Source organism: Oncorhynchus mykiss, chromosome 15 (assembly GCF_057628025.1).
Source record: "Oncorhynchus mykiss isolate SJ-2025 chromosome 15, ASM5762802v1, whole genome shotgun sequence".
Taxonomy (NCBI): domain Eukaryota; kingdom Metazoa; phylum Chordata; class Actinopteri; order Salmoniformes; family Salmonidae; genus Oncorhynchus; species Oncorhynchus mykiss.
This window is the reverse complement of record NC_143036.1, coordinates 51,571,549-51,586,086: the sequence shown is the minus strand read 5'-3', so window position 1 is coordinate 51,586,086 and position 14,538 is coordinate 51,571,549. Positions and strand designations below refer to the sequence as shown.

The following is a 14,538-nucleotide window of genomic DNA, read 5'->3' as shown; positions in this document are numbered from 1 at the left end:
GAGTTCTTAATAACACTTGCAAATTGTGATGCATGAACAGTTGTGAAATGTTGTGAGAGGCCCTTCAGAATGCACATGATATGGTATTTCGTGGCACTTGTTCACACCTTACCTCATCTTGCAGAAGAAGATCATGGTCCACTATCTGCTGCTCCAGAGTCAAGGCCAGGTGCCGCACCATGTCACCACGGAGCACATGAGCGGCTGGCTGGTGTCTCAGGGCAAAAAATCACTTAGGGAGAGGTGAGTACCACGTCATCACTCACCTTCACTGCCATTCCCTGCCACCAGCAGCACTCCAAGAGGTGTGGGTAAAATAAACAACAGAAAAATCGGAAGCCAGGAAAGTTGAATTGCTCTGTGTTTTATTTGAAGGGTGTGGAAGGAAACCCTGGAGGAGGGGAATGACCTCGCTCGGCTGGTAAGACAATGAGAGTTAGACACATACTACAAGTCAGTGAGCTCTTTACTAGCCTTTCAACAACTAGTTAGTACAGCAGAATCGATATGTTGTGAAATTTCACTAATCGGACTTCCTGTTTCCTACGGCAGACCTGGGAAGTCAACACTTGCCTAAAAATGATAGACATAGAGCACGAGGCTGTCTGCAAGCTCCGCCGCTCCTTGCACCCCACCTCGTCAGCTGACATGTGAGTTCCATGTACTGCCCTGCATATGACTTGATCCATTTATCTACACATCTGTAACTATGCAGAAACAGACTAAGACAGTGTTCTCTGTGAGCACATTGCGCATCGTTTAGCTTTGTCTTCTCCTTTTTGTTGATTTCAGCGACCCTAAGGTCCACAGCATTGTGGAAAGAGCTGTAAGGAGCATTATGGGCGAGCTGTCCAATGAGCCCCGTAGCAACCTGCTCAGCCCATCCCAGGTGGTTGTGGAGGTGGTGCCCAGGCTCCTCCTGGCCCTGTGGCTTCAGCCAGAGGAAGGCCATTCAGGGCACCCAATCCTAATAAGCGGGATGGCCGTGGGCATGGTGGCGGCCGTAGTGGAGAAGCTCTCCAGCATGTTAAAGGCCCCTTCTCCTCAAATCCCTTTCTCCCGCGCTGCGGCTTTTGAATCTGTCTGGTCAATCCTCGGGAGAATCAGTCAGTCCTTCTCCACGGATGACCTCCAGAGCCCATTTTATGTGAGATCTGTCTGTGCCTTTGTGGCTGACGAGGTACAGAGCTGCTTCCAGCCCCCTGCAGCCAACTTACCAGTCCTCCCTGTCGTCGCCGCGGCCATCTCCACCACACCTCCAGACATCCTAGCAGGTGAGTAGCAATGATAGAGAGCACTCTGACAGATGCCTGTTGTGATGACATCTCGGTGACTTGAAGTAGTAGAGCTCATCAGGATTGTTGTTGTCACTCCTAACACAGAGGCAGACCCGGCTTCTTCCCACATGGAGGTTGTGAATATCAACGCTAACACAGAGGCAGACCAGGATTCAGCCCACCTGGAGGTTGTGGACATCACCGCTAACATAGAGGCAGACCAGGCGTCTTCCCACTTGGAGGTAGTGGACATCACCTCTAGCATAGAGGCAGACCAGGCGTCTTCCCACCTGGAGGTTGTGGACATCACCGCTAACATAGAGGCAGACTCTGCTTCTTCCCACCTTGAGGTTGTGGACATCACCCATAACACACAGGCAGACTCTGCTTCTTCCCACCTTGAGGTTGTGGACATCACCCATAACACACAGGCAGACACGGCATCTTCCCACTTGGAGGTTGTGGACATAACACGTAAGGCAGAGGCAGACCCGGCCTGTTCCTATCTGGAAGTTGCGGACATCGGCCCTAAAACAGAGGCAGACAGAGCTTGTTCCCACTTGGAGGTTGTGGAAATCACCCCTAACACAGAGGCAGACCCAGCTAATTCACACCTGGAGGTTCAGGACATCACCCCTAAGACACAGCAAGATCCAGCTTCTTCCCACCTTGAGGTTGTGAACATCACCCGTAACAAAGAGGCAGATCCGGCTTCTTTCCACCTAAATGTTGTGGACATCACCCCTAATAGGGAGGCAGAGCCCATCTCTTCCCTCTTGGAGGTTGTGGATGTCACACCTGAAGAAAGGACTCTCAAGATGGCCGTCTTCACCACTCTGCCAACTGACATCCAAGCAGGTGAGTAACACTGACACGTGCCGTTTGTCATGACATCTTAGTAGAACCTTTCAACTGGCCAGTGTTTAGAACCTACGGTTTGCATTTGTTTACATTCTGTCCCTCTTTTCTCCCTTTCCAGAGGATGTTGCTGTGGTCATCCCAGATGTCACCCCACACGTCACCAAGGATGTGACACTGGATGTTCCATGCAGAGCTGCATGCAAAGGGAAAGTCCGCCGATTTTTTTTCAGGCTTTGGAGGGCAGTGTGCTGCTGCGCCTGCCACAAGGAAGAGGAGGAACAATATTAGTTATTCATCAGACCTTCAGAAATGGGATTGAACCATAGACCATTAAATTATTTGCATTATAATAATTGGATTCAATTCTGCTTTTCCTGTTTACTACTTAATTTCAGAACATTTCTATAAACTTTCACTTTGAAAGTGTGGAGTAGGTTGTGTAAATAAGTGGGAAACATCCCAATTTTAATGCTTTTAATCATTTACTTACTACATGTAAACAAAACAAAAAAAGTAGTATTTGACAACAACAAAAAACGGAGGGAGCTCAACCAACGTTGAGTTGAGGTGCAACCAAAACCTTTAATCATCATAGAAAAGGAAAAGGCGCAACTCTTGCGCACTATAAAAAATGCATTGTTTTATTCAAGCAAGATTAAAAGAAGAACATTTTGGCCTAGTCTATGACGATATGCAAGTTGTGTTTGCCCAGTAAAAGGGTGACCCAGACTCACCCTGGTTCTTGAGGTTTGCAGACAGTTAAAAGATATCATTAAGTAAATGGGACTTTTCAAATCTTGAATAAAAATCTTTAATGAACATGAATTTAAATACAACTGACTTGAGGATCAGAGCAGGCTGTCTGACTGACTGGCTAGCCCTGTAAACCCTCTGCCTCTAACTCTGTGTGGTTAATCTCAGCCAAGAGGTTGTGTGGGTTGTCTTTCTCTCTGTGGGTGTGAATCACTATGACCTCTCCCTCAGCCTGCCCGTTGGCCTGATCAGAAGGCTTGCCATCTCTTTCCTTGCTCACATGAGCAGGAAGAATGGCATCTGGGGTAACCTCCTCCTCTCCCACCTCTCCCTACTGTCTGTGTTCGACTGAGGTCACTCGTTCTCTCTCCCTGGGTGTTGGATAATTCCTCCTCCACTGTGTTGGATAGTTCCTCCTCCACTGTGTCTTTGTGAGCTTGAAGGGAGTTATCCTGTTCTGGCTACCTCTTTAGGGGTGTGCACCTTAAATCTTTTTCGGTTTGTTGGGGGGTTCAGTTGTTTTGGGGAGAGTCTGAAATTCGATCTCTAGCAATGAGTGTGGGGGCTGTCCTGTGGGGGTGTCCCAATCACTCCTAAACTGTAATGACTGCGATGATGAAAAAGTAGGAGGAGCCACCGATACATGTAATGAGGGCAAGAAAGATCACTCTGCAAGGACAGGATAGGACACATATCAGAAACATACATTCAACGGCCACCTCTTCCACAACATTTCTTGATCCCCCCCCTCAAACATGTTGAGTCAATACCAGATGCTGGAAAGGTGCTGGAATGCAGGTGCAGAAGGTATGTAATGATGTGATACCATGCGTACCCCATATCCTGTGTTTGTGTTGATGTTTTTGTATTGAACCTTTATTTAAACAGGGAGTCACATTGAGATTAAACATCTATTTTACAAGAGTGTCATATTGTCATATTGAACTACCAGAGAGAACCTTCTCTACATAGGAAAGGTATAACATTTTGTCCATACATCAAAAATAATACTTCAGCAATCATATTAGGCCCCAACAAGGCCAACGTTAATGGTTGAAAGTAACTTATGTCAGTGCGAATGAGTAACACTGAGTGTATAAAACATTAAGAACACCTGCTCTTTCCATGACGACCAGGTGAATCCAGATGAAAGCTATAATCCCTTATAGACGTCACTAGTTAAATCAGTGTAGATAGAGATAGTTTAAAAAATAAATACTGTAAGGCTTGAGACAATTGAGACATGGATTGTGTATGTGTGCCATTCAGAGGGTGAATAAGAAAGAGAACATATTTACGTGCCTTTCAACAGGGCATGGTAGTAGGTGCCAGGGACACCAATTTGTGTCAAGAACTGACTGCAAAGCTGCTGATTTTTTATGCTCAACAGTTTCCAGTCTGTATTAAGAATGTCCACCACTCAAAAGACACAGCCAACTTGACACAACTGTGGGAAGCATTGGAGTCAACATGGGCCAGCATCCCTGTGAATGTTTTGTACACTCAGGACATTATTAATAATACGGTGTTCGTTCCGTATCCTGTAAAGCTGCAGCAGACTGCGAGGCAGGGGGAGGTGTAGGTGATGCCGTTGTCTGAGCACACAGAGTCCCACTCCCAAGCCAAGCAGGGGCAGTCTCGTTAAATTCCAGGGATCCTGGAGGACAGAGAAAATGGCTGGCAATAATGTTTAAATGATTGTTGCTGAACTATCATTGACATAGGCCCAGTGACATAACAGCCAGGAATCCTGGCTCAGTAACAACCATACTGTATATTCTCACAAGAGGGAGCCAAGGCACAATCCCATGTGTGTTTTGGTCTAACTCTAACTCAACCTCTTCAGTAGACCTCCCAGGAATATCCCCACCGCACCCACAGGCAGGTTCAACACACCAGGAAAAGTTATAATCACATCTAGTGTTACCAGTGTGCTGGAGTTTCATTTCCACTCATGTTCAACAAACCTACAGGGAATGGGAGAGAACCAAAAAGTTGTATTTAATGTAATTCAACATCAATGCTGACAGGAGGGAACATTTCAGTTGGAGCATGTCCACGTTTCTATGGCTGTGTTTAGACAGCCCAATTCAGATATTTTTTTGAGTAATTCAGGGATGCAAACTGGTGAGGGCCCAAAAAGGTGAAACATTCTAAAGTATCCACAATAGGGAGAAGGCAGGTTTTAACTAATTAAACAACAAAGACTATGATGTACATGTAACGGTTTTCTGTATGAGAAGGAGAGTCGGACCAAAATGCAGCGTGTAGATTGCGATCCATGTTTATTCAACAAACGAAACACGAATCTAAATACAAACACTACAAAACAATTAACGATAACCGAAACAGCCTATACTAGTGTAAACTAACACAGAATAAGGACATCAAGACACTAAGGACAATCACCCACGACAAACTCAAAGAATATGGCTGCCTAAATATGGTTCCCAATCAGAGACAACGATAAACACCTGCCTCTGATTGAGAACCACTTCAGACAGCCATAGACTTAGCTAGAACACCCCACTAGCTACAATCCCCATACATACACACCACATTCAAAAACCCATGCCACACCCTGGCCTGATCAAATAAATAAAGATAAACATAAAATACTTCGACCAGGGCGTGACAGTACATTATCAGTCTCTGTGTGTAAAATAAAACGTGGTTAATGTGAACCTATCTCACTGCTAAAAAATGTGTAGAAAGCAATCCAATGTTATTTGTTGCCAAGACTTTACTGCATAAGACACTCAAGTCTTGACGCCTCATTTTCACCCAATTCTCTCATTCTAAAAATGAATCACAACGTTACTGTAGAGGGAAAACATTAGTTCATAGATAGTTAGTTCGTTAACATTTCACACAGATTGCCAGGGTCCAGTAAGAAACTACGTTAACAATATCACTTGAGGAACGGCAAGAAGTCGTATACCAGTTAATACTATAGCGAGTTGGTTCGTTTACTAACGTTAGCTTATCCGATGTTGTAACGTTCCTGTTAGCTAGTTGTCTGACTTCATTACCCAGCTAATTCTCAAACCATCAACTCAATTATTTGATCAGCTAAATTGGATAGTGTTGCTCAACATTTCTCTGGCTAGCTAACGCGGAGAATTCAATCCAACTAGCAAGACACTTGGTGCTGAAATACTTGGTAATTTCAGCACCATGGACAACAGCGAAATCGGCAAAGCGAGATCTGTAATTCAGCACCACATGACAGTAGACAGCGGCCATCTCATGTGAAGTTGGCACTGGAGAAATCCCATGTAATGAGAAACGAGGCCTAGGAGGCAAAAAGACTGAAGGAAAAAACTCCCACAGAAATTCTATGCTAAACTGTTCTGCCACATTCATTTCAAATGTTACATCTTTCGATTTGTAAATAATAGGGAATACATTTGCAAATAATTTAAACTGATTAATCAAACTACACTGTACAGCTTTAGTGTGTCTGTGCATCATACGTACAACTGTAAGCAATTCCGTTCTCAAATGTCTGTTTAATGTGAGAAACAAAATGAAAAACAACTGTTAGACTATTACAATGCGGACTGTCATGCATTTTTATATTACCAACAAGACAACGAAGTGATGGTCTATACGCGCCATGGAGACATTTCTAGTATACTTCCCAGCCAGCAAAAGTTCCCACGCTGAGCGATACTTTTTTACTAAACTATTATGCATATAATCCAAGTCATACGTTTAGTGTCATTGATACTCTTATTTTTAACCAATTAGCGTTGCAAGTGTACCTTGTCTCAATTCAGAGCTCGGAAATATTGGAATAACGTGCTTAAGAGGACTGACACAACAGGATAACACAACAACCACACTTTCAATTGACAATCATTGCTTTAAATAGTTACGGTTAATAGATTTGTATAGGCATTGGTAAACAATTAATTTAACTTGTAAACCAAGGTTGGATTAGTAGGTCTAAGCAACATGCAGCTGGATACTCCCGTCATGAATCGAAACAGGTTCCAATCCTCATATATACACATTATGACTAAATAAAGAGCTTAATCTTCACGACATAAAGACATAGAAGCATACCCATTTATAAAGGTTCTACACATTCCATTTCTCCATAGCAATAGAATGTAAACATTCTGCTTCGTGCCAAACATTGCCTCCAAATCAACTCTAAGTGCAGCATATTGGACGACTCCACAGTAACTGATCATTCGTGACTTTAACTTATCCCTGTTATCTCCAGAGCATCCCGTATATCTATAGCGCTGCGTTTCTACCCCATTTTACCATGGATAGGGTTTGGTGCATTCCGGAGTTCACTTATGGTCCCACAAAGGTAATCTTTGGAGATATTCATTTTAGCATACTGTAAATACCTGTGCACAATGTGCATAACAAAGCATCATTATTGTCATTCTCTTCAAAGGAATTCTGTAGAAGCAGCCTTTATTTCCAGACTCTGCAGGCCTGCTGGGAGGAAACATATTACAATAAACAGGTAAGATTCATCCCCCAAAAAACATAAACAACAGAAAGAGAGTTGTATTTCAAGACAGTTTAGAGAAGATGGTCATAAGAGTTCTTAATAACACTCGCAAATTGTGATGCATGAACAGTTGTGAAATGTTGTGAGAGGCCCTTCAGAATGCACATGATATGGTATTTCGTGGCACTGTCTCACACCTTACCTCATCTTGCAGAAGAAGCTCATGGTCCACTATCTGCTGCTCCAGAGTCAAGGCCAGGTTCCGCACCATGTCACCACGGAGCACATGAGCGACTGGCTGGTGTCTCAGGGCAAAAAATCCCTTAGGGAGAGGTGAGTACCACGTCATCACTCACCTTCACTGCCATTCCCTGCCACCAGCAGCACTCCAAGAGGTGTGGGTAAAATAAACAACAGAAAAATCGGAAGCCAGGAGAGTTGAATTGCTCTGTGTTTTATTTGAAGGGTGTGGAAGGAAACTCTGGAGGAGGGGAATGACCTCGCTCGGCTGGTAAGACAATGAGAGTTAGACACATTACAAGTCAGTGAGCTCTTTACTAGCCTTTCAACAAGTAGTTAGTACAGCAGAATAGATCGGACTAATCGGACTTCCTGTTTCCTACGGCAGACCTGGGAAGTCAACACTTGCCTAAAAATGATAGACATAGAGCACGAGGCTGTCTGCAAGCTCCGCCGCTCCTTGCACCCCACCTCGCCAGCGGACATGTGAGTTCCATGTACTGCCCTGCATATGACTTGATCCATTTATCTGCACATCTGTAACTATGCAGAAACAGACTAAGACAGTGTACTCTGTGAGCACATTGCACATCGTTTAGCTTTGTCTTCTCCTTTTTGTTGATTTCAGCGACCCTAAGGTCCACAGCCTCGTGGAAAGAGCAGTAAGGAGCATTATGGGCGAGCTGTCCAATGAGCCCCGTAGCAACCTGCTCAGCCCATCCCAGGTGGTTGTGGAGGTGGTGCCCAGGCTCCTCCTGGCCCTGTGGCTTCAGCCAAAGGAAGGCCATTCAGGGCACCCAATCCTAATAAGCGGGATGGCCGTGGGCATGGTGGCGGCCGTAGTGGAGAAGCTCTCCAGCATGTTAAAGGCCCCTTCCCCTCAAATCCCTTTCTCCCGCGCTGCGGCTTTTGAATCTGTCTGGTCAATCCTCGGGAGAATCAGTCAGTCCTTCTCCACGGATGACCTCCAGAGCCCATTTTATGTGAGATCTGTCTGTGCCTTTGTGGCTGACGAGGTACAGAGCTGCTTCCAGCCCCCTGCAGCCACCTTACCAGTCCTCCCTGTCGTCACCGCGGCCATCTCCACCGCACCTCCAGACATCCTAGCAGGTGAGTAGCAATGATAGAGAGCACTCTGACAGATGCCTGTTGTGATGACATCTCGGTGACATGTAGTAGTAGAGCTTATCAGGATTGTTGTTGTCACTCCTAACACAGAGGCAGACCCGGCTTCTTCCCACTTGGAGGTTGTGGACATCACCGCTAACATAAAGGCAGACCAGGCGTCTTCCCACCTGGAGATTGTTGACATCACCGCTAACATAGAGGCAGACCAGGCGTCTTCCCACCTGGAGGTTGTGGACATCACCGCCAACATAGAGGCAGACCCTGCTTCTTCCCACCTTGAGGTTGTGGACATCACCCATAACACACAGGCAGACACGGCATCTTCCAACCTGGAGGTTGTGGACATAACATGTAAGACAGATGCAGACCCGGCCTGTTCCCACCTGGAAGTTGCGGACATCGGCCCTAAAACAGAGGCAGACGGAGCTTGTTCCCAATTGGAGGTTGTGGAAATCTCCCCTAAGACAGAGGAAAACCCGGCTAATTCACACCTGGAGGTTCAGAACATCACCCCTAAGACACAGCAAGATCCAGCTTCTTCCCACCTTGAGGTTGTGAACATCGCCCGTAACAAAGAGGCAGATCCGGCTTCTTTCCACCTGAATGTTGTGGACATCACCCTTAACAGAGATGCAGATCCGGCTTCTTTCCACCTAAATGTTGTGGACATCACCCCTAATAGAGAGGCAGAGCCCATCTCTTCCCTCTTGGAGGTTGTGGATGTCACACCTGAAGAAAGGACTCTCAAGATGGCCGTCTTCGCCACTCTGCCAACTGACATCCAAGCAGGTGAGTAACACTGACAGGTGACGTTTGTCATGACATCTTAGTAGAATCTTTCAACTGGCCAGTGTTTAGAACCTACGGTTTGCATTTGTTTACATTCTGTCCCTCTTTTCTCCCTTTCCAGAGGATGTTGCTGTGGTCATCCCAAATGTCACCCCACAAGTCACCAAGGAGGTGACACTGGATGTTCCATGCAGAGCTGCATGCAAAGGCAAAGTCTGGCGATTTTTTTTCAGGCTTTGGAGGGCAGTGTGCTGCTGCGCCTGCCACAAGGAAGAGGAGGAACATATTAGTTATTCATCAGACCTTCAGAAATGGGATTGAACCATAGACCATTAAATTATTTGGATTCAATTCTGCTTTTCCTGTTTACTACTTAATTTCAGAACATTTCTATAAACTTTAACTTTGCAAGTGTGGAGTAGGTTGTGTAAATAATTTGGAAACATCCCAATTTTAATGCTTTTAATAATTTACTTACTACATGTAAAGAAAATAAGTAGTATTTGACAACAACAAAACGGAGGGAGCTCAACCAACGTTGAGTTGAGGTGCAACCAAAACCTTTAATCATCATAGAAAACAAAAAAGAGAAACTCTTGCGCACTATAAAAAATGCATTTTTAATTCAAGCAAGTTCAAATTCAAACATTTTGGCCTAGTCTATAACGATATGCCCAGTAAAAGGGTGACCCAGACTCACCCTGGTTCTTGAGACAGACAGACAGGCAGACAGTGAAAAGATATCATTAAGTAAATGGGACTTTTCAAATCTTGAATAAAAATCTTTAATGAACATACATGTAAATACAACTGACTTGAGGATCAGAGCAGGCTGGCTGACTGGCTAGCCCTGAAGGCCCTCTGCCTCTACCTCTGTGTGGTTCATCTCAGCCAAGAGGTTGTGTGGGTTGTCTTTCTCTGTGGGTGTGAATCACTGACCTCTCCTTCGTCCTTTCCGTTGGCCTGATCAGAAGGCTTGTCATCTCTTTCCTTGCTCACATGAGCAGGAGGAATGGCATCTGGGGTAACCTCCTCTATCTAACGCCTCTTCTTTCTGTCTGTGTTCGACTGAGGTCACTCGTTCGCTCTCCCTGGGTGTTTGATTGTTCCTCCTCCTGTGTCTTTGTGAGCTTGGAGGGAGATATCCTGTTCTGGCTACCTCTTTAGGGGTGTGCACCTTAAATCTCTTTCGGTTTGTTGTGGGGTTCGGTTGTTTTGGGGAGAGTCTGAAGTTCGATCTTTAGCAATGAGTGTGGGGGCTGTCCCCCTCCCTCGCAAAATGTAATGACTGCGATGATGAAAAGTAGGAGGTGCCACCGAGACATGTGATGAGGGCAAGGAAGATCACTCTGCAAGGACGGGATAGGACACATCACAACACTGCTGCTCATTCATATTCAAACCCACCTCAGACTGTGCACACAAACATGGATGCACACACTCATTGGTGCACGCCCCCCCACACACACACAATGAACTTACCTAAACATATCACATCATGTGACCCACTTCTCCTCCATCCCACTACCTAGTCTCCAGTACCTAGTCCACACGCGCCACAACCCACTCGTCTGGTGAAAAGAGGTGAAATGAAGGTAGTAGGATAAGGGAATTCCACAGTAGCTACGCTGAACAAAAATGTAAACGCAACATGTGAAGTGTTGGTCCCATGTTTCATGAGCTGAATTGAAAGATCCCAGAAGTTTTCCATACGCACAAAAAGCTTATTTCTCTCATGTTTTATGCAGAAATTTGTTTACATCCTTGTTAGCATTTCTCCTTTGCCAAGATAATCCATCCACCTGACAGGTGTGGCATATCAAGAAGATGATTAAACAGCATGATCATTACACAGGTGCACCTTGTGCTGGAGACAAAAAAAAGCCACTCTAAAATATGCAGTTTTGTCACACAACACAATGCCACAGATGCCCCTCAAGTTTTGAGGGAATGTGCAATTGGCATGCTGACTGCAGGAATGTCTACCAGAGCTGTTGCCAGAGAATTTAATGTAAATTTTTCTAACATAAGCCTCCCACAACGTTTGACAGTACATCCAACCGGCCTCACAACCGGAGACCAAGTGTAACCACTCCAGCCGATGACCTCCACATCCGGCTTCTTCACCAGCAGGGTTGTCTGAGACCAGCCACCCGGACAATTGATGAAACTGAGGAGTATTTCTGTCTGTAATAAAACCCTTTCGTGGGGAAAAACTAATTCCGATTGGCTGGGCCTGGCTCCCCAGTGTGTGCACCTATGCCTTCCCAGGCCCACCTGTGGCTGCACCCCTGCCCAGTCATGTGAAATCCATAGATTAGGGCCTATTGAATTAATTTAATTGACTGATTTCCTTATTTGAACTGTAACTCAGTAAAACCATTGAAATTGTTGAATGTTGCATTTATATTTTTGTTCAGTATAGTTCAAGTCAAACTCCATGGAAGTTGCTAGCATGACTGGCTCTGAGGTCGTTCGCGCTCAGATACTACCTGATTAGCGAGAGTCCTCTCCTTAGAGACTCTGCCTACACCACCACCGACAGGCCCCATAGGGTGCCTGCAGACAGAGACTTACAAAGAAAGGCTCCTACAGTTGTTAAGTGAAGATTTTTACCCATAGGCCTGAGTTAGGGGAGACGTGACTGACACCCACCTGTGGTTTAGCTAGGCCTGCTGGATGCAGGATTCTCCCCCAGCCTCCCCAGTGATCCTCAACACACACTCACCCCATTTATGGAAGCGATTGACCCAAATGTCAGAGTTCTACCATGATATACTTCATATAATTCTAAAGTTGCATGAGATAATTTGATTCCTCTCTCAGACAATTTTACATTAGATACAGTACCAGTGTTTGGACACACCTACTAATTCCAGGGTTTTTCTTTATGCCAAGAGCATTCAAAGCTATCATCAAGGCAAAGGGTGGCTACTTTGAAGAATCTAAAATCTAAAATATATTTGGATTTGTTTAAAACTTTTTTGGTTACTACATGATTCCATGTGTTATTTCATCATTTTAATGTATTCACTATTATTCTACAATGTAGAAAATAGTAAAAAAATAAAGAAAAACCCTTTAAACTTTTGGCTGGTACTGTATGTTTTATTATAAGATAATACATCATGGTTATAGTGTTTCTTATGCCTCATAGATTAAAATGAGACTGTTGAGTGTTACTGACGATCTGGGGAATTGAGAGACAGTGAAATGGTGGGTTAAGGAGATTGGATAAGGAGAGAAAATGGAGATGAAGGAGTCTGGGATGTGAACGAGTGGGAGGTGGAGAGACAACGATGACAGAGCGAAGAGGAAAAATGCTTGTATTGTATAATTTCATGAGTCTATCAAAAGTTGTGATGAGCTAACAATATGGCGTTCATACTTAGTTCTTGAAACAAGAACTGAGGAAAGAGACAGGCTTGCAAACATGAAAAAGGACACCAGGCACATTCTGAATGTCTCATGTAACAATTAGTCTTTTGCCAAATAAAGATGTGTGAGGCTCTTTTTGATAAAATCGCTTGACAGACATGACCACATCAGCTCTGTGCTGTCACCAAGTGGGGACTAATGTTCATTACAATAATAGTTAGAATCGTCATCACAATAATAATGCCAATACAGGAAAACAACAACACCAACTCCTTAAAACAACAGTTGTTGAGACAAATAACCTTTCACTTAGCAGATGGTTATTGTTAAAAGTAGTGCTGCAATCGACAAATGTCATTTGAGATGCCCCTAAAATGGATAGAGCTGGGTCGACGAACTCGGAACGCACCACAGGAACCACCGCAAGCCAATCACTATGGAGATGACCATGGAACTCTCCAGCAGTGTCCTCTTAGATGGAACATCTCCTGGGAATCTTGAGTAGTTCTTAAGTTCTAAACAGAGTGCAGCTGCAACCAAACTCACCAAGTCTGTTTTACCCTGCTTATAGAGCCCCATGGCTGGGTGTTTTTTAAGCTCCACACCCTCAGCTGACTCCTGGTCTCCCTGAAGCTTCCTCTTGATCAGCAGGACGACAAGGCCCAGTAGCACGTAGGCACATGCATCCAGAGCCAGCACCACACCTAAGAGTGAAAGAGAGACTCCAATTGGACTCCAGACTCCAGCCTGGTCTCATTGACTAGATGTAACATAGAAAATGTAAATCTGGGGACCGAGACACTACGATTTCGTATTATATGTTATATTTGGTATGGATATATAATAGTTACTTAAGACAAAAATGAAAGACGGGTGGTTCGTCAGGGTGGATGGGTTGGCATATAACACGAATGTCTAGCAACTTGAGAATTTTAGCTAACTAGAAACTTTTTAACTACTTGGCATATAAGACATATATAAGGCATATAAGACGAATGTCTAGCAACCCAAAGGTTGCGAGTTTGAATCTCATCACGGCCAACTTGAGAATTTTAGCTAACTAGAAACTTTTTAACTACTTACTAATTTGTAGCTATTTTTTCAAATACTTAGCATGTTAGCTAATCCCTTCACCTAACACTAACCTTAACCCTTTTAGCTAATCCTTCCCCTAACCCTAACCTTTACCCTGTAACCTAACTCCTAAACATAACCCTACACCCTAACCTAACTAATGTTAGCTAACTAGCTAACATTAGCCACCTAGCTAGAATTCTTATCATACGTTTCGCAAATTTGTAACTTATTGTACATTTAGCAAATTCATAACATACAGTATAATATGAATTGTAATTCGTAACATGTTATAAAAAATGGGTGATAGACATTCACAAATGAATACATACCAAACACAACATATCATACTAAATGCGGTGTCTCTGATATACATACAGAATAATACGAAATGCTCTGAGACCAGGTTGCACTAGCACCTCCCCCGGCTGGTAAGAAGACAACCTCTGAGTTACATTCAATGATACATTATTGACACACACTAATGAAATGGACATGGAAAGGTAGTGGTTCAGTAATGGACAGAAAACAGGGGTGATGAATAAACACAATAACTGATAG

The 14,538-nt window shown here is 44.2% G+C and overlaps 1 protein-coding gene across 1 annotated transcript; it reads left to right on the top strand.

The window, feature by feature from the left end:
• Positions 1-579: 579 nt before the first annotated feature.
• On the top strand, positions 580-9,533 carry LOC118938804 (uncharacterized). The gene is made up of 6 exons (XM_090199028.1): positions 580-650; positions 793-1,274; positions 1,383-2,135; positions 3,060-3,066; positions 8,237-8,718; positions 8,827-9,533. The coding sequence occupies exons 1-6, from the start codon at positions 580-582 to the stop codon at positions 9,531-9,533; spliced, it is 2,502 nt and encodes an 833-aa protein (XP_090055154.1).
• The last annotated feature ends 5,005 nt before the right edge of the window (positions 9,534-14,538 follow it).